At 42.1% G+C, this 23,804-nt stretch overlaps 1 protein-coding gene across 1 annotated transcript in view; it reads left to right on the top strand.

The window, feature by feature from the left end:
* wtip (WT1 interacting protein) overlaps positions 1-17,894 on the top strand; it is a 28,307-nt gene extending 10,413 nt beyond the window's left edge. Inside the window, exons 3-8 of the mRNA XM_053319592.1 lie at positions 9,435-9,502; positions 10,787-10,849; positions 11,044-11,174; positions 11,457-11,508; positions 12,202-12,270; positions 13,903-17,894. Of these exons, the coding sequence (XP_053175567.1) occupies positions 9,435-9,502; positions 10,787-10,849; positions 11,044-11,174; positions 11,457-11,508; positions 12,202-12,270; positions 13,903-14,055 (536 nt within the window). The 3' untranslated portion in view covers positions 14,056-17,894. The remainder of the gene's footprint in view (positions 1-9,434; positions 9,503-10,786; positions 10,850-11,043; positions 11,175-11,456; positions 11,509-12,201; positions 12,271-13,902) is intronic.
* Positions 17,895-23,804: the final 5,910 nt, after the last annotated feature.

The following is a 23,804-nucleotide window of genomic DNA, read 5'->3' as shown; positions in this document are numbered from 1 at the left end:
ACTATATTTGATCCCTGCAGTTTGAGACCACACCGACAGAAGGGCTGGCCTCACCCGTCCATTTTTAGCCTGATAATCAAACTGAATCATCATTTTGTCTTTCTTCATTCATTCAGCCCGCTGTAATGTCCGTGTTTGCCGATTTCTGATTAGGAGAGGTTGTTAGTTTTCCCTAATTAATCATTAGCGAGTGACGTATTCATCCCGCAGGCGTCATTTTCAGTCAACACAGAAGCTGCAGCAGAGGTTGCCAAGAGCATCTCAGTTGAAGAATATAATCTCTTACGCTGTCATCTCATCCATACTTGTCACTGTTATTATTATTGTGGTTGTTCTCTGGTCCTGGCACAGAAAGATCCTCGTTCTACAAAGCTCTGATAGGTCCATTTGTTTCTCCACCCAGGGAAATCATTCAGCAATTAGCACAAGATTAAAACTTGTTTGAATTGCTGAAACTAATCAGACTTGAGAAGTGGAAGCAGGCTAATGCATTATTGGATCGCTACTTAGCACTATAGCACTCTTTAGGTGATTGAAGAGTGTTTGACATCCATGAGTCCGAATGCCTCGTATGTACAGCATCGGGCCATTCTCTGACAGCACAGAGTTTTATGTCCAGGACTCCCACCTCCACCACCACCCACTCTGTCTGCAGATCACTCTGTTCCTTCATACACACTTGCTTTAAGCTTCAACAGCTGCTGTCTCTGCTGGAAAATCATCATTAGCATCACCAGCTTGCTGCCAGAGGTGGTGTTGCGGTCGGGATCAAGACATCTCGTGCTAAAAAACAAACAAACTCTCAAGTCCATTTAGTTTCTTTGAGTTGTGATTTGCAGCAGGACACAAATAAATAAAATATTGATATTATTTGGTCTGTCCTACTGTAATTAAATCTGCTCTTGAGCTCAAAGTACAGTATAGATGTGTGTGTGTGTGTGTGTGTGTGTGTGTGTTTTGTGGGCAAGTGTGTTTTTTTTTTTGGGATGTTCCCGTCACCCGACCCCTGCCCACCTCTCCTGTTTCCCAGGGAAACAAGAGGAAGATGTCGGGAGAGAGAGAGAGAGAGCGCTTTTTAGCCAGGTTGCTCCCATTCATATGTGTACTATACATGGATACCGATCCTCCAACCCCCCCCCCCCCCCTACTCCCATCCCCTCCAGCTCTGGAAGAACTGCCTATAATTTACATGTAACCAAACCCACATACTTTCCGATTTATTGTGTGTCTGAAGAAAGAGGGGCCAGATGCTGAAGTGTCCAGTTGCCGTAGATGTGGGGTTCGCTGTTGGGGGGGGGGGGGGGGGGGGGGGGGGGCGGGGGTGGGTGTAACTGTTTCAGGTGTAACGAAATGTTTAGGATTTTTGTAGCAATGAAAGTAGTTGTAGATTGTTTCCCCCTGATCACTAAAAATACTCGGGACTGGATTATTTGTGGAGGTGCAGCGATCGCATCATAAAACAGCTATTTCGGGACTTTATTGCTATTTGACAAAAACGAGAAGACACCCCCTCCCTAGAGAATGATTGTGTCATTTATTAGAGAAACCGTGTCCGCGATTAGCTGACAAGCCCTTTTTCTTCCCCCGTGCTCAGCGTAGGTCGTGGCTGAGAACTTCACAGGCCGCGTCGTCTCTCCAGATGGTTTATTGGTAACGTAAACTGTGCGACGTATCATTTGACCTCATGTGAATGGGAATGTTTTCTTTTTAAGCGGCGTTTCGAAGGCCTCTGAGAAGTTTAGTTTCAAAAGTGCCTGCGCTTGTCATAACACAATCCAGTGATTTATCAGGAGCTTATGTCCCTGTTTGTTTTTTGGTCTCTCTCTCTCTCTCTCTCTCTCTCTCTCTCTCTCTCTCTCTCTCTCTCTCTCTCTCTCTCTCTCTCTCTCTCTCTCTCTCTCTCTCTCTCTCTCTCTCTCTCTCTCTTTCTCCCACCCACTCACCACCACTACCCCCTCTTGCCCCTCCATAGTAGGGTCCTCCTGGAGTCTGGAGCTCCAGGGTGAGTTTGCTGAGACATTGCTCTCACTGGTAGCCTTGGGCTTTGTTTAACCATGCATAATTGAGCCCTCCTCTTGGCTTACTCCCATGGTTGCACCCTTTTTTTTTTTTTCTTTTTTTTTCATGAAATGGCCAAGAATGCAAACTACCCCCCCCCCCTACCCCCCCCCCCTTCTCTTCCACTTCAGCCGGCCTTCCCTGGAGGACCTCGATCAGACAGTCACAAAGTGTACCAGACCTGCTTATCAGAGGGGGCAGGCCGGGCATGGGCTCACATTAAACGGCACATGGAGCAATGCGTGCACACACACGAGCAAACACACGCCACACTTAAACACACAAACAGACACAGTTTTAGGGATTTAAGGCCTTCGTTTGTTTGTTTTTGCACATAGTAGAAATCAGCGGGTCTAGTCATGTAAATATGAATTAACATGCCACTGAGCGAGACACTTTATCCCCCCACCCCCACGAAATTGCACGCTCACCACACTGTATATTTATTTCAGTGCGACTTGCGAGGCATGGTGTTGTGGAAAATAAGCGCGCCTTCTCGGGATGAAATATTTAAAAAAATAAACACCTCGCTTCAGGCTGGATGAGCAGACTGTCTGCCGCAGGGCTGATGATGACTCATTTCTGTGTTACAGTAATCCAAATGGCCACCGAAAGCACTGGCAGCACAAGAGAGCTCAGGGGCTTGATTTTCTCCTATCATTCATCTGCCACCAGTTGCACCTGCCAGGCAGCGGAAATCAGAAAAATAGAGTGAACGTTCAGTCCTTTTGTGTGTTGCTCCTGTTGTCACGGAGTATGTTTACATGCACAGTAATTATAGCAGTGTTGTTCTAAATAATAGGATTATGATCAGAATAAGGCAATACTGTCACCATCTCTATCTGTGCAGGTAAGAGAACTAAGGAGTCTAAGTAAGCTGTGAACAAACAGCAGGTATTATGTGGTGCTGATGGGGTGTTTACTCTACACTGCTCACTAAAAGAATACCATTTTTCAGCTCGGACCCTATGTACTGTATACATGTCAAATACATCATTATAAAAGTCAGCAGCTTTTTACAGACTAACAGCTAACGGTGTTCCCATTAGCAGGTGGTCAGCGAGCCAACACATTACAAGCCTGCAGCAGTATTGTGTTTTTTTTTTGACATCCTCATTTTAACCTTCCTGGTTTGTTTTGGCTTCTTCCTCTTCCATATAATGAACAATAGGCAGAGTGGATGCTGTGAGTTTTTTTTTTCTTAGAAAAAAGATTATATAACAAATAATAATAAAGTGGCCTTCACAGGTTATTAAAAGCTTGAGTGAATGGTTAAAATGGTTTATTCTAACTGATCAGTGCTCAGATAGGCCTGAGCTGGCAAATCCTCATGTTTGAGAAGCAGTCATGTTTGTCAATTTACCCCACCACGTGACTTCAATAGTTACATTATAATCAAAAATTCACAATGATTAACTGAAGTAGACAAACAGATCATCAGTTACCACCAGTTGTTGCTTTAATCACCAGCACAGATGATTCAGGAGGAGCACTTCCACTTAAATCACATTAGCTCGAGTTAATGGGGAAATTCAATGATTACCAACTATGAAAACATTTTATTGGTTCCTCATATATTTCAGGTAATGCTGTATGTAAACAAGGCAGCTGTCTTCATTGTGAGTAACTGTATGCACAATACAAGCTGCCTACATATTGAGAAGTCTCTGTATTTTGTGTGGCCACAGATGTATGGGCCAAAGTTGACACGTGCTGTTGTACATTTACACAATACGTCACCATTGTGCCTGAGTATACATCTTTCTTTTTTTTTTGACATAATCTGGACGGATGTAACATTTTATCTTCAGTAGGCCAGGCTCAAGATGAAAACCCTCTCTAACACCTTAAAACACATACAGAGAAATCTCAGTTTATCTGCTTGTGAACAGTGAACACACTCAGACTGCAAGGTGATAAAATAACAGCGCATCACAGACTGGAGGATATTATTAACATTACATTTCCAGTGGGAGGCACAGCGAGGAGGTTTTTTCTCTCTCTCTCACTCATTTTCTTTTTCTTTTTCTTTACAGTTAGACACTCACCACATTGCCCAAAGCATTTCTCCTACAGCTGTCCTTCTAAAGGTTAAACCAGCTTCATGGTCAAAATGTTTTTCCTTGGTGAAATTAGTGAAATTTAATCCAAGTTTTTGAAAATATGAAATCAGTTTGAACATAAATGAACATAAATTGTCTGAGCATGATATAAGACAGTGGGTGTGGCAGCAATTACTGGTCAAAATAGGGCGATATGTTACTTCTCCTAATAGAGAACTGCATCACTCACATAGCAGATTCCTACTGTATGCTTCCTGCTGCTCATGCTATACCTTCCACTGCTGAGTTTTCACATAAAATACTTTAAATCTTGTTGAGGCTGCAGGCCAATTGCACAGGTTTAACTTTTTTTTCTTTTTTTAATCCATTTGAGGCTCCTTTTTGTGAGCGAGTCACAGGATTTCTCCACCCTTCTAGCCAGGCCAGAGCTGAAAATAGAGACAGAGAACAGAGAAGACTGAGTGATGCCATCCACCAACATGAGCCAAAGCGATTACACTGGTTTACTGTCAGGCACAAAACATAGAAGCAACGCTGTATAAAACACTGAGGTGAGAGAGACAAAAACAAAGGGACATCCTGTTGTTTTTGGTCTGTCACACTCCCACTCAGATTTCATTTTTTGTCTAGATTAGAGTAGACATAAAAGGGAGAACACCTGATTTTTAATTAGCTCTTTTGAACAGGCTGAGTCCATTATCACCCCCCTCATCACTCATTCACTACACCTTCTACAACAGATGAAGAGTTTACTCATAGTCAATCAAGATTTTGGACACTCACTAATCATCGTCATCACTGTCAGCTATGTTTTGGCACATCACATAATGGCATTGTTGAGGATAGTATATACAGTGCAATATGTGGTAAATAGAAGACGGCCTCAGTGTGAATGCAGGCAGGTCCGGTCACTCGTTCTGACTGATGAGCCTGATTGCACAGCCAGATATGTGTTTGCTCGGAGCTTCTTCAGCTGTGACGGGCGTCAAGTGTAATCCACTCATTCGGTCAATCAGGCAGCGCCAAAAAATGCCTTACTTGAGGATGTGCCACGTGGTGGCGAGAGACTCAGTTACAGTCAATAAGGCTGCTTCATCAGTCTGTATTAAGGCAGCTTTTTCCTAGATTTCTGGGTTTATCACTGTTTACATGGGGATGAAGAATGAAGGGAGTGGGGGGGACATTCAGCTCTGAAGGTAATTCCACTTCTTCTTTGTTATATTAGCTTTACAACCAACTAACAGCTCTAAACGAGTCAAATCATTTGTGCCTAAACTGCCGGTGAGACCACACCTTATGAAACCACAAACTACCATCACTAAAAGGAACAGTGATCACATGTCCAAGCACATAAACAGGCATATGACAAATAGGAAGTTGACAAATACTTCTGCTTGGAATATGACCAGATGTCCACTTCTGCAACTGTTTTGTACTCGCAATAAGGATTTAGATGTCACAATGGTAGAAGAAGAAAACACACACAATAATGAAAATGTATCCAGTATTTTAAATAGATTAAATTAAATGTATATAGTTCAGAAGTTAGAAGGTATCTCAAGGCACTTTTCACATAGAGCAGGTCTAGACTGTACCTTTTTATTTTTACAGAGACCCTATGTTCTCCCCATGAGCAGCACTGGGTGACAGCAGCAAGGAACAACTCTCTCCAACAGAACTAGATCACTCCCAGGAGATCAGTATTTAAATGCTTCATTTAAGATGATTCATAGTTGAGAATGAGATATCCTATTCTGCATAGTGTTGGTCTCCCTGTCACGGTTAATTCATAGTTGAAGCTGCTACTGTGTGTCCAGTACATCAGGAGCCGTTATTGCCTCCAAGTTTAGCTTGATAAAACCAAATCGCATCAGCAGTTATTCAAGCACAAAGAACTCGATGGAATTCAGTTAAATTCGCTGGAACCTCTTTGATGAGTGGTAAATTTGACAGCTGTTTTCACAAGTTCAACAGGTGAAGGAACACACAGCACCAGTTGCAGTTTTCTTTGTAATGTGAGAAACGTAATTGTTTACCTTGTTGCAGCGTGCAGCGGAGTATAAGTGATAACGTGCAAATAACGCTTTACCAGAAAACCCAGTCCTGTACAAACACAGCGTGCATAGTATCAGTGTGTTCATCTGAAGCCTCATGGATGAAAACTCTATTACTCAAAACGCAGCCGTCCCTGGATCACATTGTGCCACTGGTACCTGTAGCAACACTCCCCTCCTGCCCCCACCCCCACCCCCCCCACAGTCCACTACAGTGACCAGTAAACGCTGCTGGTTTTAGCCACCGGAACAAGCGTCCTCCAGTCTATGTGTCAATGGCTCTATGGCTCAATACACAACTGCTGCACCTGAGGGGAAATGTTCATCAAATTACACATGAGTCCTCTTTCACCAGACCAATTTTCATTCCCATGGCAACAGCAACATTCAGAATGAGTGCATTAGCAGAAAGAGCTCTTATTCCTAAATGACTAAAAATGACAAGCAAACATTAGGGAGTGTGGAGGCTGAGAGTAATGTTATTAATTATTTTGAGGCCACCACTGTCTCAGGTTTACCATAATGTTATCATTTATGGAGTAAATGATCAGTTTCATTAGTTGTTCGGTGCTTAAAAAAGTGTTTTTACTAGCTTGTTTAGGTCCAGTTAACCTTTTTAGTCATATATAGTTTAATCTAGTATTGTTTCAAATTGAAAGTCAGAAGATCTCACATTGATTGTTTACATTTGAATGGTGCATTTAATTCTGCATTACATGTAACATTTCTAAGGTATTTGAGTTGTTATAACTTTAAGATGGATTACACATAGTAAATGGAGCTGGTGCTTCTATAACTTGTAGTGCTGTGAGGAGGTTCGGCCTCTCCACAGCACTGTCTGGTGACAAAAGGCCAGAGGAGAGCAAGAGAGAGAGAGAGGGAGGCACGGAGTAACCCCCCTCCTCCTCCTCCCTTTTCTCAGTGAGGGAAGCGGGCAGAGAGCGGGTGTTGGAGAGGTGCGGGGGGTTGAATGGGACCAGCTAGTGACCTCAGGCAGAAAGAATGTCCCCGTTTGCTCAGTCGGCCCGCTCCCCTAGCAGCGCACCACACAGTCATCAGCGCTGGGGCCTTTGTGTTCACCTTCCAGACCCCAAACTCCAGAGCAGAGGCCACAGACGAGCACACAGCAACACCTCGCAGCCCCCGCTGCTGCGCTCTTCTCTATAATCTCACTGTTCCTGCAAGTTTAGCCCTCTCAGAAGTCTCTTTTTTTGTTGTTGAAGATGGTGTCTCTTATGAGTCTCTTACGCTTCACATGGAGTTCTTCCTCAGTCCAGCTTTTCTCTTTGCTCCACGCTACCAAAATGCTAATTGCTCCTCAGTCTCAAAGTCTTAAAAGTCTCACCTATTGTGTGGACAGCATTCCTCGGCTGCTCCGGCCATTTATGTGGGTGTTAATGTATTGCCATCTCCCAGCATTGTGACACAGTGTTTGCGTGTGAAATACAACGATTGCATAAATTTCAGTGTTAAAAAGAGAGAGAGAGAGAGAGAGAGAGAGAAGGGAGGGGGGAGGGAGGGGTGTCGGTGGTGGTGGGGCATGTCTTTCCCATGCTGGAACACCCATAAAATCAATGGTGGCTCGGGACGACAATTAAATCTGACTAATCCAGCAGATTTATGAGATCTGTGCGCATCGTCTGCCAGGCTCGGGTGAAGTCATCGCGCTGCCAGAGAGACACGGCTGCTGTTAAATGAATTTGAATGGGTGAGCTGTGAGGGATGCATGGCAGGGGGCTGCAGAAGCCAGCTTGCAGCAGAATTTCCTTTTGAGATTGGATTCAGACTTGGATTCTGATGAATGAAGGCTCACCCAGAGGAATTCAGCCCCTCAACACTTGGAACTGGAAGCTCAGCGTGTTGAACCTGGGCCCGCTGCGCTGCGGGCATGTTGCTGTGGATGTGTTTTGTATGGCGAAGGGCTTAAGCTATGGATTATTCTCATGATTTTTTTAGTCTTAACATGCCAAAAAATGATGACAAAAGCTGATAAATGACCAAAAATTGTTAATGGAAAATCAAACTTGTATATTTTCTTTCATTGGATTCATGGTTTCCTACATGTGTCAAAGTTTGGGGACATCTTCCCTCCACGTTGGTGAGCACAATGGCAAGGAAGGGAAGAGGAGAGATTTTTGGGGGTGGGAGGGTTTGGAGAGCAGCCTGCTGTATTGATTGTGTATGGTTTGTGAATGGGAATCCTGTTGGGATCAATAGTCGAAGTAATTAAAGGGAGGTGCAGGCAGAATGTCACCTACTCTCAGCCAGCCATCTGCTCTGCACTGAGCTGCTGCTGTGGCTGTAGAGGAGAGGGACTGAAGAGGAGGAATACAGTATGAAGTCTTTTCAATTAGAGTTTCATCTTATAAGTTATCAGCATAGTGTTTTACACCATTTACTGATTTCATGATGAGACAAGTTACACCAACTTATCAGTCCATCCTAGAATGCGAGCTTATGACTAGTCAGGCCATAGTCTAGTCTAGCCATTTTAAACATATTTAAAGCAAAAATGACTTTTCGAACATACTTTAACAGCATTAAGCAGCCCGGCTGGAGTACCTGCCCCTGTAAATAAGCTATTTTACAGAAAAAGGAGATAACACCGGTATTTATCAGTGATGAAAGTAGACATATCTGAGAATATCAACAAGCTTTTTCTTTAACTTCTAAAAGATGTCTGCTTTTTCAGACAGCACATACAGAGGATTGCAACATGCAACATGAATTATGAGTCAGATTCCAACCTGAGATCTTACAGGTACACAGAAAGAGACTCATACATTTATTCTAGATGAAACCTTAGCAGATCTTCCACAACAGTTTCAAAGGCTTGTTTTAGGTTTCCAGCTTTCATCCTGAGAGTATTGAATAAAGAAATGTAAGCTGGTTTCAGTTATTTTTAACAGATGAAATATATGCAAATGTAAACAACACACATTTGTGATTATTGAACATCTCTTTTACCCAACCACAGCCCTTAAACAGCCTATTTTTCTCTATTATCTCTGTATTCTGACATTTTATAGGCCAAACTATTAATCAACGACTAATTGGAAAAAGATCTGCAGATTTAATCATGATAAATCAGTGTTAGTTGCAGCCCTGCTTCCAGTTCATCTTCTCTATGGACAGGAAAGGGTCTCCCCCAAATTGCAGCCCTTCATTGGAGGGCACTAGTGTAAACCATGAGTTCATAAAACTCCTGAAACCTGGACTTACTAGAATCTGTAAATTTCATTTGTTGTGTTCTTTTCAGGGAGGAGACTGAGAGGGAAAGCCTTTTACAACGTCAACGGCAAGGTCTACTGTGAGGAGGATTTCCTGGTAAGTTGACGTGCGCTCCTAAATACATATTTAGTTTTGTGATGAGCAGAAAGCACCGTATTCATTGCCTAATGGTATATTGACAGAGCGAGAGATTCAGATCTCAGGATACATTCTGCCAAGCTTCAAGAGGAAACAGACGTAGCAGCTACAATTAGAGCTTAGGACCACCCCTCCAATTCACACTAATTTCCCCAAATGTCCCAGAGGAGCTCAATTACCCCACGAGCTGCTCCCCTGCACTTACAATTAATAAGAGGAGGAGGAGGAGATGTGTGGGACAGCTGCAGCTCTCAGGCTCCTGGTCCATCTGCTTCAGGTTAACCCGACAGACACAGGGCCCGCTCTCACGATGCCTTCACTTACTGTCAGAAATATGTGTAAAAGACAGATGTTTCCGATAATGAATTGTTTGTGTGCTGTAGTTGCTCTGAATATTTTTGAATGATGTTTTTTTTTAATAAAGGCCAACAACATTCACCACCAACAAGAGATACTCCTGTAACAGAAGTGTTGAAAACAGCTCCATGATCCCAATGCCTTCATCTGCTTTCACTATTTCCCGGTTAGAGGCAGGGTCCACTTACATTTTAACTCTTTGTTCTGTTAGGAAATACTTAAAATAGCTGTTTTCTATTTGCAATCACTGCCTCTCAGTGATACTAGAGGTCGGATGACGGGATGAGACTAATCTCCTTCCGCCTCCCTCATACGGCTGAGATTTGACAAGTCACCCCGGGGGTTTTCCGGGGCGTGGAGGAGGAGAGGGGGGTGGCAGTAGCAGATGGTAGATCTAGGGTGGAGATGTCAGGGCAGGGGGAAGGCTGCTCATCACCACCTCCCACCTCCACCTGGTAGCCATGTCTCCTCTACTAGACCCCCTCCTCCCTCCACACCCTGCCCTGAGTCATCAGGTCACGACCCTGAGGTGATTGTGAGCTGCAGATGGTCACCTTCATTATCTGCCCTGCACACACACACAACACACATCAAATGTGAATAGATATAAGTGCAAAACCCTTCCCCCAAATGAAGTTTAAAAATGCATTACACCTGATGAACGTGTCAGCTGAGAGACAAAGGACTCCAGAACTCCTTTTTCACGTCAGTTTAAAGAGCGCAGCAGCACCCTCTATAGATGACTTTAAGGCTGAAAAGAGTTAATGCCTCTGGTGTGAAGTCGTGATTGAGTGTTCTCACATGCTCTCTTCCTCATTAATGAAGCTGATTTCTCCCAAATTCACAGCTGAGAATAATAAATCCTGTATCTTCTATCACCCACAGTACTCCGGTTTCCAGCAAACGGCTGACAAGTGCTTTGTGTGCGGTCATCTCATCATGGAGATGGTAAGAGCTTTATTATAGAAAATAGGTAGACAACATTTCTAGCTTCTCCATCTGCTTGATGCATTATTGCTTTTATTATAATGTTGCATCCCAGCTTGGTATATTCTTTTAAAAATCTTTACTTTCCCGTAGTCTTTGTTGCTCAGTCTTACTGTTATCTTATGTGTGCTGTTTTGTTTTGTGTTGGTGTTCAGATCCTCCAGGCGCTGGGCAAGTCCTACCATCCTGGCTGCTTTCGCTGCGTGGTGTGTAAAGAGGGTCTAGATGGAGTGCCTTTCACCGTGGACGTTGAGAATAATATCTACTGTGTCAAAGACTACCACACGTAAGGAGCGCATCTCTCTGCTGATAAAATGGGATTATTGTAAGATAGGCCTGGAATCAGCTCAGCATGAAGAGGAAATTTGGAACATAGAAATAGCACAGTTGAAATGAAATGTGTTGCACTCACTCTACTCATGTCGTCTGTTTGATGAAGTACCGTTGATGCCACAGGAAAATTCCTGATATTTATTTGGAAAAGTGTGTGGAAGTCAAAGGTTTTATACTACGTAAAAATTGGTGTGAATATTGCAGTTCCTAATTCCTGTTGTATTATCCCTGACAGGGTTTTTGCTCCCAAGTGTGCCTCCTGCAACCAACCCATCCTTCCAGCACAGGTAAGCACATCCAAATGCATGCAAGCTCCAATATATCAGAAATATCTGTTCGTTTTTTGTTTTTTTTTCAGGGAATTTTCTCAGCTAAAAATTCCCACTGGAGCAAAATAATATCAAGCTGACCAACTAATCAGCCAACACCACCTTTTCTAAAGATACACACTGGTTAGCAGAGCTGAAAAACGTTTACAGGCTAAATCAGAAAGATTTAAAGATGAACTTCAGATGAGGTATTTTTCCCAAAATATAAATATATTTGAGGCAAATCCTTACTGTGTCAGGTCTTAGATCATCTTGGTTTCTCATCATGCCATGTTTCTCAACACTCAGGTTGTATCATAATAAACACATTAGCAGCAGAGGTACCCTTCATACCCTTCATAAAAAAATATGCCTAAAATAGTTTTCAAAATGAAGACATTCAATTACATATCCAGAATGATCCTTAAAGCTAGAAGGAAAACTTGAACATTATACTTAGATCAGCTCTTGTGTATCACTCTGTACAAAGAGAGGAAGCAGGAAGTGGACCAGGTCGTGTACTGTGTGTGTGTGTGTGTGTGTGTAGCTTCAGGACACATGGCAGCTGCAAGGATCAAACTTGGGACCTGCTGCTTATCGGACCATCACTTTAATGCAACACCAGACTGATGTAATGTGACGAACTGACTGACTGTGTGTTTGTCTCTGCAGGGCTCCGAGGAAACAATTCGAGTTGTTTCTATGGACAAGGACTACCATGTGGAGTGTTACCACTGTGAGGTGAGGTGCTGCTCCTGTCTGCACTCTGTCCACAAACACACACACACACACACCAGGCTATGAGTAAGAGCAGTCTACCATGCATGTGATTTGACTAGAGTCAATTTAGCATCGCCACGTATGATTCAACGTTTCAAGCAGTTGTAAAATGAACAAGATACCACACACACACACACACACACACACACACACACACACAATTCACACTGTTCTTGGCACACAAAGCCACACTCTTGATCATACACACACAAACACTCATACACAGACGTACACATACACCCAGGTACACAGACACAGTGAACCTTAGTAATAGCACCAAATTGTGGGACGAGACCAGACTGTTATTTACCAGCGAGTGTGAATCACTGCTGCTGTCTCTTGTGGAATGAATGAGACAGACATACACACACACACACACACACACATACATACACAGAAAAACACACATACACACACAGACAGATACGGGCCCAAGGTTACAGATCAACATTGTGACTCATTGACAAAGCACATTCCAGTGTTGAGCTCTGAACTCAGCTGGGGACTTGTTGCTTCAACCAGACTTGTGAAATCCCAGTCGTCGTGCCACTGCGCTCAAATCACACGGTTTACAGTTCAAGTGTAGCTTTCTGTCAGAAAGTACAACAAACAAATATTACATCACCATGCTCTCATTTTTCTTTCCCCCCGGAATCTTGAATATTGAATCTTGAATATGATTATTTGTATGCTGCACAAGCAGGATGAGACTTCTCTGAACTGCTGACATTCCACTTCATGGAAATGGATCAGATCATTATGTAAGCAATGGGTAATCATTCAGCCGAGCTCTGGATTGGGGGGGGGGGGGGGGGGGGGGGGGAAGGAAGAGTAAAGTCCTGCCTGAGCTGGATCATCCTGGGAGGTGGTAAATTCATTACATATTGAAGAATTCACTTTTTTTTTAAACCCGGAGGTATCTTTTTTTCTTACGTTGCCACTAATCAACAGCTGAGCAGAACATGCAGGTACATGTGAAAATTAATTTCTTACACATGAATTCTCAGCTGCTCATTCAGCTTTAAATCGTGACAGTTAGTTAGTGTCATCCCTCCAGCATGTTCAAGGTCTACCACGAGTGTCTCATCCCTGTCAGACGTACACAGAGTTCTTCTGCAGGTTCAAGGTTCAATGTCTTCATTTATAAACGTCCGCCAGCCAGTGCAGACATTTAAAAGAGATACACTCATGTCAAGAGAAGGCAGGGACCTGTCTGTGAGGCAGGATCAGTTGTCTGAATCATTCTTTCAGTATGAAGGAGTCTATTCAGAAAGACCTGAAGAAACCTGCAGATACTGTAAGGAACACATTTCAGTCACATGTGTCAGAGCTTTGCCTTCAGGCTCAGGTTCATTTTCACCACGAGAATACAGTAAGATATCCACATGACAACAGTCACTGCAATAATGCATCAGTCCTGTCTGCACCTCATTGAACCTTTAATTGCCAGCGAGACACTGTTGCCCCTGTACTAGGGGAAAACAATAGGAGTGTCATCTAGTAGGCTCAGGCTTAAATTTTAAGATTTTGTTACACCACAAACACTTCCAGGTTTGATTATTGATTGTTCATGTTTCTGTTTCTCTTTGTCAGGACTGTGGTCTCCAGCTAAACGACGAGGAGGGCCACCGCTGTTATCCTCTGGAAGGCCACCTTCTCTGCCACGGCTGCCACATCCACCGGCTCCAGTCCCAGGTCCCTGCACACCCGCCCCCCAACTACCCCCTCCATGTTACCGAGCTGTGAGGGAAGGGGAGGAGGGTCGGCAGCAATCGAGCCTTCCCTCCCAGGTGACCTGAGACGCCAGCAGCAGGTTCAAAAAAAAAGAAGAAAAAAGACCTGCATGCACCCCCTCGGCCCGCACACCCAGCAGTTCCAGGGAAGCCTCCGTGTGGCCATCTGAGCCAGCGCTCCTGTCCTCAACTGGACGGCCCGGCCGCGGACTTACACACACTGTGCAGCTCCCACCACAAGCCCTGCTGTCACATGACAGGGCTGGGGGAAAAAAGGGTTCCCCTCCTCCTCCATCTGTGGTCCTTTCCTCCCCCATACCCTTGGGTGCCTAACCCTGAAAGCCAACACGCCGCCTCACCCAGAGGCCCCCGGTGACGTCACGTCTCCTGACCCCTGCACATTCATCAAAAGAGAGGGTTTTTGGACCGGAGGAGAGAACGCAAACTTGTCTTTCTCCTTGCTTCCCCTCCCTTTCCTTTCCATGTTTTTCATTCCTGTGCTCTGATTGAAGCGGTTTACCGCAGTGAATTCACCAGGGCTGTCACGGCTGAGAACGCCGCTGATCTCGGCATCAGGAAGGCCAGGGAACGAGCAGCTACATTCCAGTACTGGCTGGACCGGACAGGCCCCAGGGTGGGCGTGCTGCGCCTTCAGAGCAGGTCGCTCTCCGTGCAGCTTCTAACACTGAAATGGAGCCCTGCTAAAGGCTATGCAAAGGACACCTAGCATTATGACACAGGGCTCTCATCGCTCCTCGCCCCGCACCATCCCGAAATAACAGATGCACCGTAGCACCACAAGCCCGGAGGACCGACTGACATTCCACTTAGAAGTCTTAGACGAGACCTTGAGAGATTCACAAGCAGTGTCTTAATTAATGATTATATTATGACAGAAAAAAGAAAATTTTAGATGCACATAGATTGTCTTTTATATATGAATATATATTTTGCAGATGTTTTCCACATAAGATGCTAGATGTAGATTGTTGTTGTTGTTTTTTTGTTGCTGCGCTCATGATAGATTCAGAGGTTAAACACACACTGTCTGTCACACAGTCTGAAACCTCTGAAACTTTTGGGTGCGTTGTATCATTTCTCCTCCAGGACACAGAGCCTCCTGATGTCTGTCAGTAGGTCAGAGACCCACAGGCTTTGTAGGAGCAGACCGGGTTCAAATATTATTTGCCTTTAATCATTTTTTTCCCACACTTTGAGTACCAAGTGGTTATTGCCTGAGCTGATTAATGGCACATTTTTATTCTCTTACCGAGCAAAACGCCTCCCTTTACTGACTGTAGAGAACTTTAACACACACTGCCAGTCAAACATTCCTACTGATCTCCTAGGCAACATACTCATTATATATGATATTGCCTGTTTTAATTATTTATTAGAGTGGAAAGTCCATCTAGACCTTTCTACATGTTTATGTTTATGTTTATGTTGATGGCAGCCCATATAGATTTATCAGGTCAAACATTCCAGCCTTTAACAAGGCAGTAATTAAACCTCTGTGTTTTTTTTTTTACCAGTGTTATATTCAATTCCTACTAGATGTAACAAATGCTTTTATCTTGACTTTAGACCCTTCAAAATACCAAAACCTGACCTTTTAGGAAGTATCACACAGAGCACTAAGATTAAGATTAAGATTAAGTGTAATCTTAAAATCCACCAAGATTTAGGTCCTTTGCTGGAACACTTATTACTCAGCGCTCATTACAGAAGGCAATTGTCCGATCAGGGCAGAGCAGACCAGAAAAGATTTGGCCAACCAACTGTATGTTATTTCAACAGTTATTGGTGAGACAAATAGCACTGTATCCTGTGTGCTTACAGGTGCCTCATTAAACAGATAAAGAACCATTTCCAGTTAAACTCATGTCATTTCCAGTAAAAAAAAAAAAGGCTAAATTGGCAAAAACACTTAAAAGAATTTAATTGAATGTTTATAATGACATGCACGTTAGCATATGAAGTCATTAGCTACTTTTCCTCTTAAGACAAATAAACATGTAAGGTCTCCTCCCTTATGTGCTAATGTGCGAATCTGGCATCTGGCCCATCTGGTACTCAAAGAGCAGATACGGAACAAATTAAATGATTATCTGCAAATACTTTTGGCTCAAGGTCTGTTCAGGACACTGTTTCCTGGTCTGTTTGCCAGACACTGGTTTTGTCATTTGAGCACTGAGAACACAGTGCGTTACTTACAAGGAATCTCCACTTGTCCACATGCCTTAAGACAGAACAGGTATGTTTTGTGTGTCTCGCTCTGGTCCGCCATGAAGTCTGCTGTTGTGTTTTTCGGAGGCACATCCCTGAAAACCCGAAGCTGCTGGTCCCGCCCGCGTTTTTAGGGAATCCCTCAGTGTTTCCCATGCTGGTTGTGTGCGCCTGTGTGTGTGTGTGTGTGTGTATGCGTGCGCGGGCAGGTGCTTGCATGTGTGTATGTGTATATTTATGCAACACAAAAAACTACAGGAGACAAAAACACTTGAAACACCAAGATTTTGGTGGTGCTGGAAAAAAAAAGTCTCACTTCTCCCACCTGGGTTTCTAAACTTCTGTCATCAGTGAGTTTTGTTGGATTGGCACTGAGCACATCAGTCATGTTGCATTTAAATGAAAGGTTGCAAACTATTTAAGATATTTCTTGCACCGAGCAAAATCTGACCTGATGCACATTTATTTATGCAGATAAATCCCAACTGTCTGCTTATTTCAAGTATGAGCAAATTGTGTGAATGTCGTGTGTGTGTGTGTCTTTCGGTCTGTCTGTGTGTGTGTGTGTGTGTGTAGTAGTGGCAGGGCCATGGCACATGCACCTCACTGTGTTTGCAGGGCAGCGCAACACCCCCCCCCCCCCCCACCCCCTCTCACTCTGTTGCCAACCCAGTGATGATTTTGATGGCGTCTCTTCATCACGTTACTCATTCCAGATGTTTGTGTCTAATTCTTGGCTTTTGTTTTACTTCATGAATGCGGATTATCACATTTCAGAGTCAGCTAAGTTCTTCTGACTCTCAAATCATATTGTCCCACATATTCCAGCAGTCGGTGTGGTGAAACAATCACTGACTATTATCTGCAAACACTGGCCCAGCTCTTATTCATACTGTTACACACACACAGGCCTGATTTAAATACTACTGAATCTGTCAAAGACAGAGACTGAAGCAGAGATTGACGGCAGGGGTCAACACAGGCAGAAAGTGCTTTCTAACCTGATGTAATGAGATTCATTCGAATGTAATAATGATTAGTGTTTGTTCTCCTCCCTGTTTTGTATATTTGTAAAAGCAGAAAAGAAAAAAGGACTGCATACGTGAGACATTCCCCTTGTCATGTGATGTGTTTAACTTTGACTCTGTACAAGGGTTCTGGTCAGGTAATGTGTGCTGTACTTGAAGAATGAGGCACAACATCACCCCCCCAAGAAAAACTTAACAAGACCAGAGTGTGTCCCCCTTTTTAAAGATGTATTTTTAAAAAATCACCTCTTTTAAAAGTACTACTTAAGTTTCTATTGTATAGCACACAGCTAGTTACCCTGTACATAAAGAGGCTAGTTTTTTATTTTATTTTTCTGTCAAAAATCACTTGGAAAGAGAAGACTTCTTCTTCTCCTACTGTTAGTTCCAATAAGCACATCTCGACACCTGTCACACATCTTTTGTATCGCTAAGTGTTTTGATTACCTAGATGGTTCATAAAAAAATGGAAACTAGATCTATTTATCTAAACATGAAAAAAAGTCTAAAGTTATTTAATGTATTAAAAATTGGGACGTATCATTTAACTGTAGATGACATAATCTGCTTTTTCAATAAAGTGGTTTTGTAGCTAACTGCATTAAAAATGTCTGATTATTGTCTTTTACTCCACTGTAACATGAAATGGGTTTTATTTACTGACATTTGAGCATCTATCACCATGTGATCACTTTGAATGTAAATGCCACACAATATGAAAATATGCAGATATTGAAAATTATGTATAGAATATTATATATAAGTACACTGCTCATAGATACTCAGACTGTAACTATGAGGTTACTGTCTGTTATTCTAATATTCAATAATGGTGTGTTTGTCTTTTTTACAATAATGTTTGCAGTCAGAAGTATAGTTGACAAATCGTACATAGCATACAAAATGAAATCATCTGTATCAAAACACCACAGTGAGTTTATCAGAACATCACAACACTAAGTTCATCAAACTAATTCTTAACAAAACCGTTTCCATCAGTCATTTACTTAATATTATAGAATATAAATGCAATTTATGCTAAAATCTGTTTTTGAAATGATATATAATGCCTTTTAATATCTTTCACTTTATTCCTTTAATCTGTATCTACCACAGTTAGTTTTTATTGCAAATGCCAGACATTTCAATCACTTGCAAGTCTATTCATCTATATTAAGCTGCAGGAAAGCTGCAACGCTGGTAGACATTTAATGCTGAGCCACTGTAACAGACACTCATTACACTTGTCAGTTATAATGGTTGGCAGTGGTGATGAAGTGATTAGTAATTACAGTATATCGCTGTTCACTGGAGTAATGTTACATTTAAAATGATGTTTGTAGATAAATGTTTTATTTATTCTATGATCTTACACTGTGTTATAACAGACTGTTGAGACTTGAGACTTCTGCTTATATAAGCCATCTATATTCTGAGGACTGCATATGATTTAGTGTTTAGTGCACTTTGTATGTGAGGATGACATTTGAAATTTTAAGATAGAAATTTAGCCAGCCAGTCTTGATGTTTGCACATTAGAACTGGGCCAAAGTAATGGTACAGTACTGTTAAAGTTCAGGGGCACAGATTGGAGCAACATATGGAGTCGAGTCAAGAATGGTTTGGAGTCGACCACAACTAAGTGGTTTTCCCACGGCTGGACCGGATTTTCATTGTTGGTTGGGTGTAGATGTCAGTCAGATCTTGTTGTGACCCTGCCTTCCAACTGGCTCTTAAACTTTCTGTTAAAGCTGGAAAACGTAACTTTATAAGAAGCATCTTATGTCAAGTTCTCCAGCTTTTGCATCACCCAAATTATAAAACACATTTAACTTAAGAACTACAATTCCATCTCCAAACTTCAAGCCCTCAACAAGAGCAGAGAAACTCCAAAACAGAGCAGCAGTGGCTACAATAAATGCTTAGAATATAAAATATGTGCTCTGGTGGGTCCACAGTTACTAAAATGCTTTAGTATAATTACATCCATGCACGCAGCCTTGGTCCCCCCTGAGATGCGGCCTGGAACTCTGATCTGATGGTCAGATAATCTCTTGCTTGACGAAGACATTAGACTCTGAAAAGCCTTTATCCAAATAAAGCTTTAAAACTATACTGACACTGGTCTTGGTGGCAAAGGTCTAGAGACAAATGACTGATAAATGTGAGTTTGAAACATGATAGCATGAGAAGATATAAAGCAACCAGGAACACACACACACACACACACACACACACACACACGGACTGTCACAGATGAGGCGGCTGTCTTGGTACTTATGCTTATGGTGAATTACTCCAGCATGTAAACATTCCTGATACTGGGGGACCTCGGTGGACTGTGTGAAGCTTTTCTGTTACAAAAGTATTAAAGAAATGCATCAAGGTTTTGTTAACCATGACACGCTCAAACTTCTATCTATCTAGAAGCACATATAATGTCTTTAATTTCACATAAATCTTTTGGTAATAGACTAAATACTGAGCAGGAGCTGCAGATAGAGTCTGAATGGGAGAACATCTTTTGGAGAACCTACTCTCAGATTGTCGAAGAGTTGTTTCCTGGTGTCTTCTTATTTCTTTTTTTCTTGGGATGATGGTCTTTAAACGGCTGTTTAAGTTTTACAACTCAAATAAAAACTGCTGAGCTGTCGACATGAATGAGGAGACTGCACCCCTGTGGTGCCGTATTGTACAACATTTGGGCTAATTGGAGCATAAAGTAGGTTGATTACACCAATTCTCCTCCTAATGTCAAATATGAAAGTGTGAATCTTCATCTAGCCCTTAAGCTGAACAAGAGCCTCTGAAATGTCATCACACATACACTTTGATAAAGTTTGGTAGAGAAGCTCATTCATGTTTAAGCCTGTCTCACTCAAGGTTATTATAGTTAACTAAAACTAAACTAAATACTAAAACTAAGTGTGAAAAAAACATTTAAGTTAACTGAAACAATGATTGTGTACTTCACAATCTAAACTAAACTGAACTCAAATACAAACATACAGAAAATGCCTTTAGTTTTAGTCTCTGACAATCTGGTCAAATATGTAAACACATCAAGCATGAGGAGGCAGTGATGCATGTGTTTATTGAGACTGGGATGTCTACATGAGTGTGAGTCAGCTGCCTGACTCAAGTGTTGTCTTTGTATTGTCAAAACTATTCTATACTAAACTAAATTGAAACTCTGGAAACTAACTGAAACTAAATGGAATTGGAAAAAATAAAATAAAAATGACATTAAAATACAAAAACGAATGAAAAATACAAAACTATTATTATAACTCTGGTCTCACTCTCTCACTTTAGCCACAAATATTTATAAATACTTTCTAATTACATCCCCACCTGATATGGGTGGTGATGTAACCAGGCAAGTCAATTAAGATTATATAGTATCTTATTTTTGCTGCAGAGGCAGACAGAAAGAGAAATGTATTTGAATTGAAACAAATAAAGAAGGAAATAAAAGAAGAAAGAGAATCAGCTCACCAGGAGGACATTAAGTGAAAGATGTGTGTTGGTTTCTGAACAATATAATGGCTCCAGATCAAGGTTTACCACAGTACAGCAGATCACAATGACAAAAACCTAAACTTAACACTATTTTTATACTCTGCCAATGTTTCCAAGCTGGAGTCTGATATCAATAAGAACAGACCTTGCATCTTTTTCTTAGGGCTTCTGGCTTTGCATGTGGACTCAATGTAAACACTATAATTACATGTTTAAACCTGCTTTAGTTTGTGTGTTTGTTTCATTGTTATTTGGCCATATGGTGAACGCAACATTTGCATTGATCTGTAGTTGTATATCTGACCACCTAACAAATGTAAGTCTAATTTTCACTCTCATTTCACCTCAGTTTTCATCATCATCTTCACCATTATCTACCGAGCTGCTAAATGCTTCACTTTGTTCTCTCTGATGCTGGCAGGTCCTCAGGTTTTCACTTGAAAATAGCTGCCTGAGAGTGGGTGGCTGGATAACCAAAACAAACTGCTGAAAGATGCTAAAATGCCACTGTGAGCTGATGGAAACTGCAGCTTCATGTGATAACTTCATCACTAGAAGAGAGCCCTTCCACGCTATAAGTTATATAAAAATATTAATTATAGCAGTTTTTAAAGTGAGTATCTCCATGTGTGAGGCTTGTTGTACAGATGTAAAAATACAGACACATACAAGCTGTACTGCTGTCATGTACAGGTGTGAGTGGGTAGGTTTCACTAGAAGTCCCACTTTGTATTGTTCGCTTGGTAAATTACTGCTGCCTGGCTCAATCCCCAAGAGGATTTATGGTAAGAAATCAAATCATCTTCTCCTGTCAGTTACAGAAAATACTTACAGATACCAGACTGTGTATGTTTTTTTAAGAACAAAGGAAAAAGGAAAATGAAGAAAGGAGACTGTTGCAGTGGCAGTCATTTCAAAACAAGCACAACTCTGTCATCCTTTCAATCTCAAATTTCAATTACACGAGGTACAGCAGTATTTATAAGCCACTGATACACAGATAGTTAGGGGTGCAGATTCATTTTGCGTGGGCGAACATAAAAGCGCAGTCTGCCCTCTGACTGAGCTCTCCTGTGAGCTGAACAGTGGTGTTCAGTGTGAGGAGCTCTCTGGTGTTGGTTGACAGCTCCATGATTTGGGGCACAAAGCGCCCTTTATGTGTGTGAGGGTCCCACCCTGTGACTCAGGGAGCCGTGTGTGTATGTGTGTGTGTGTGTGTGTAGAGGTAGCGGAGCCCTAGGGGATCCGCTGTGAGGTGAGCTCTGTTACACCGCACAAAAGAGTACCTTCCTCCTGGAGAACACAGGTCCCTCCACTGCCAGGAAACGAGTGAAAATATGCTCGGTTCAGGATTACCTCATACCCTCTGAATCTCTGGTTACTGACACTTTGTCCCCTTCTTGCAACAAAAAAATGTAGCCTCCTGGTTCCTACCCTCTGTCTGATTCTTCACTCATTCATACACATCATTCTGAAGTTTTCTCTCTTCAACAGAAACATATAACTGAGTCAACTAATGAATGTATTTACAGATGATATCTTTTTTTTCTCAGAAACATATAACTGAGTGTCAAGCTTCAGCAACAGCAGCAGAGTAAGAATATTTACTCTGCCTCTCACTTGTAGAGAATCAAACTTCATTTCCATCTGAAAAGACATCAAAGTGTATAGTAGGGATGAGTCATTTCATAAAACATTCATTTTAAAGATATGAGTCATATTGTGTTTTGGAGCCATCCTGTACAGTCTAATCAAATTCACCCAAGCTCACTCACAGAAAAAAAAAAGATATTGCTGCATGATGAGACATTCACCTCTGAAACGTATGACGTCAGTACAATGGTGCTGATTGAACAGTCAGTGTAACTGCTTGAAGGAAAGAATAATTACATCTGAAAAACTCAGCAGCAATGTGTCTTATTAGAAACAACGCCGCAGTTCCTCAATTGCCAATCAGATAACAGGCTTTTTGTTATTTCACTGAACAGAGCCTTTAACACCAAGAATTGCAATCACAAAGAAAGTGTGTAGTTCCGTTGCCACTGTGGGGTTAAGTTGCTGAATTGAAACCATATCTCTTACCATAACAAGAAAAATCAGTCATCCATTGCTCTTGTTAGAAATAACATTTTTTCATGAATGTTTACCAGCGTCACTTCCATGAGATGTGAAGGTAAAAATAATTAATCCTGCCTTTGCTGCTGGCTACGAAAACCTCACAGTCATGTCTGCTTGGGACCAAATATGTCATCACAATTAGAAACAGCCTTGATCTAAAAAAAAAAGTGAGATACCAACTGTCACCATCGCTCTGAATGTGATATTTTGTATCACAAGCAGACCAACAGAGGCTGACATCAGCGTGGGAGTGTTTCTTCTTCTTTTTATAATCTCTAAACATTGTGATCCTGAGTAAGAGCCAGATGTCGCTCAGCGTATCTGGTTATCAGTGGATTCAGGATAGACAGACAGTGAAAACAAAAATCTTACAATGGGTGCTCAGTATGCAGAAACCCACACAGATAACCAGATAACTGACCCAGAGCTGTCCCTGGAGGACAAACAAGCCCAGCTGTCTGCTAGTTTGGCAGAGATGAACCACTGAAAGAAACTCTGAACGCTCTGCGAGGTCAGTGACATCTCATAAAAACGATTAATATTTTACCAAAATAACATAACATTGACTTGAGCCTTGCTCCTTCATATTTTTACCAGATGCTCACATAGATTTGCAGTAACGCAAGAACATTAGATCCTCAGATCATATTGTTCTAGTATTTTTACAGGCAAGGAAGTGGGTGTGTTGTATTTTCCATGTGGACCCTAACAAAAATGATGGATCCAGCTAATGTGTGTCTGACGAAACTTATTTAAGGGGGACAGGGAGTGACAACGGGTCAGCTAGTGCTCCCTGTGGCCTCATGGGACTTCTGCTGGCTTCCTATGCAGCAGTATGACGAGCTCTGCCCATGTACTTAAGTTA

This window comes from Scomber japonicus, chromosome 1 (assembly GCF_027409825.1).
Source record: "Scomber japonicus isolate fScoJap1 chromosome 1, fScoJap1.pri, whole genome shotgun sequence".
Lineage (NCBI taxonomy): Eukaryota > Metazoa > Chordata > Actinopteri > Scombriformes > Scombridae > Scomber > Scomber japonicus.
This window is presented reverse-complemented; position numbering and strand designations above follow the sequence as displayed.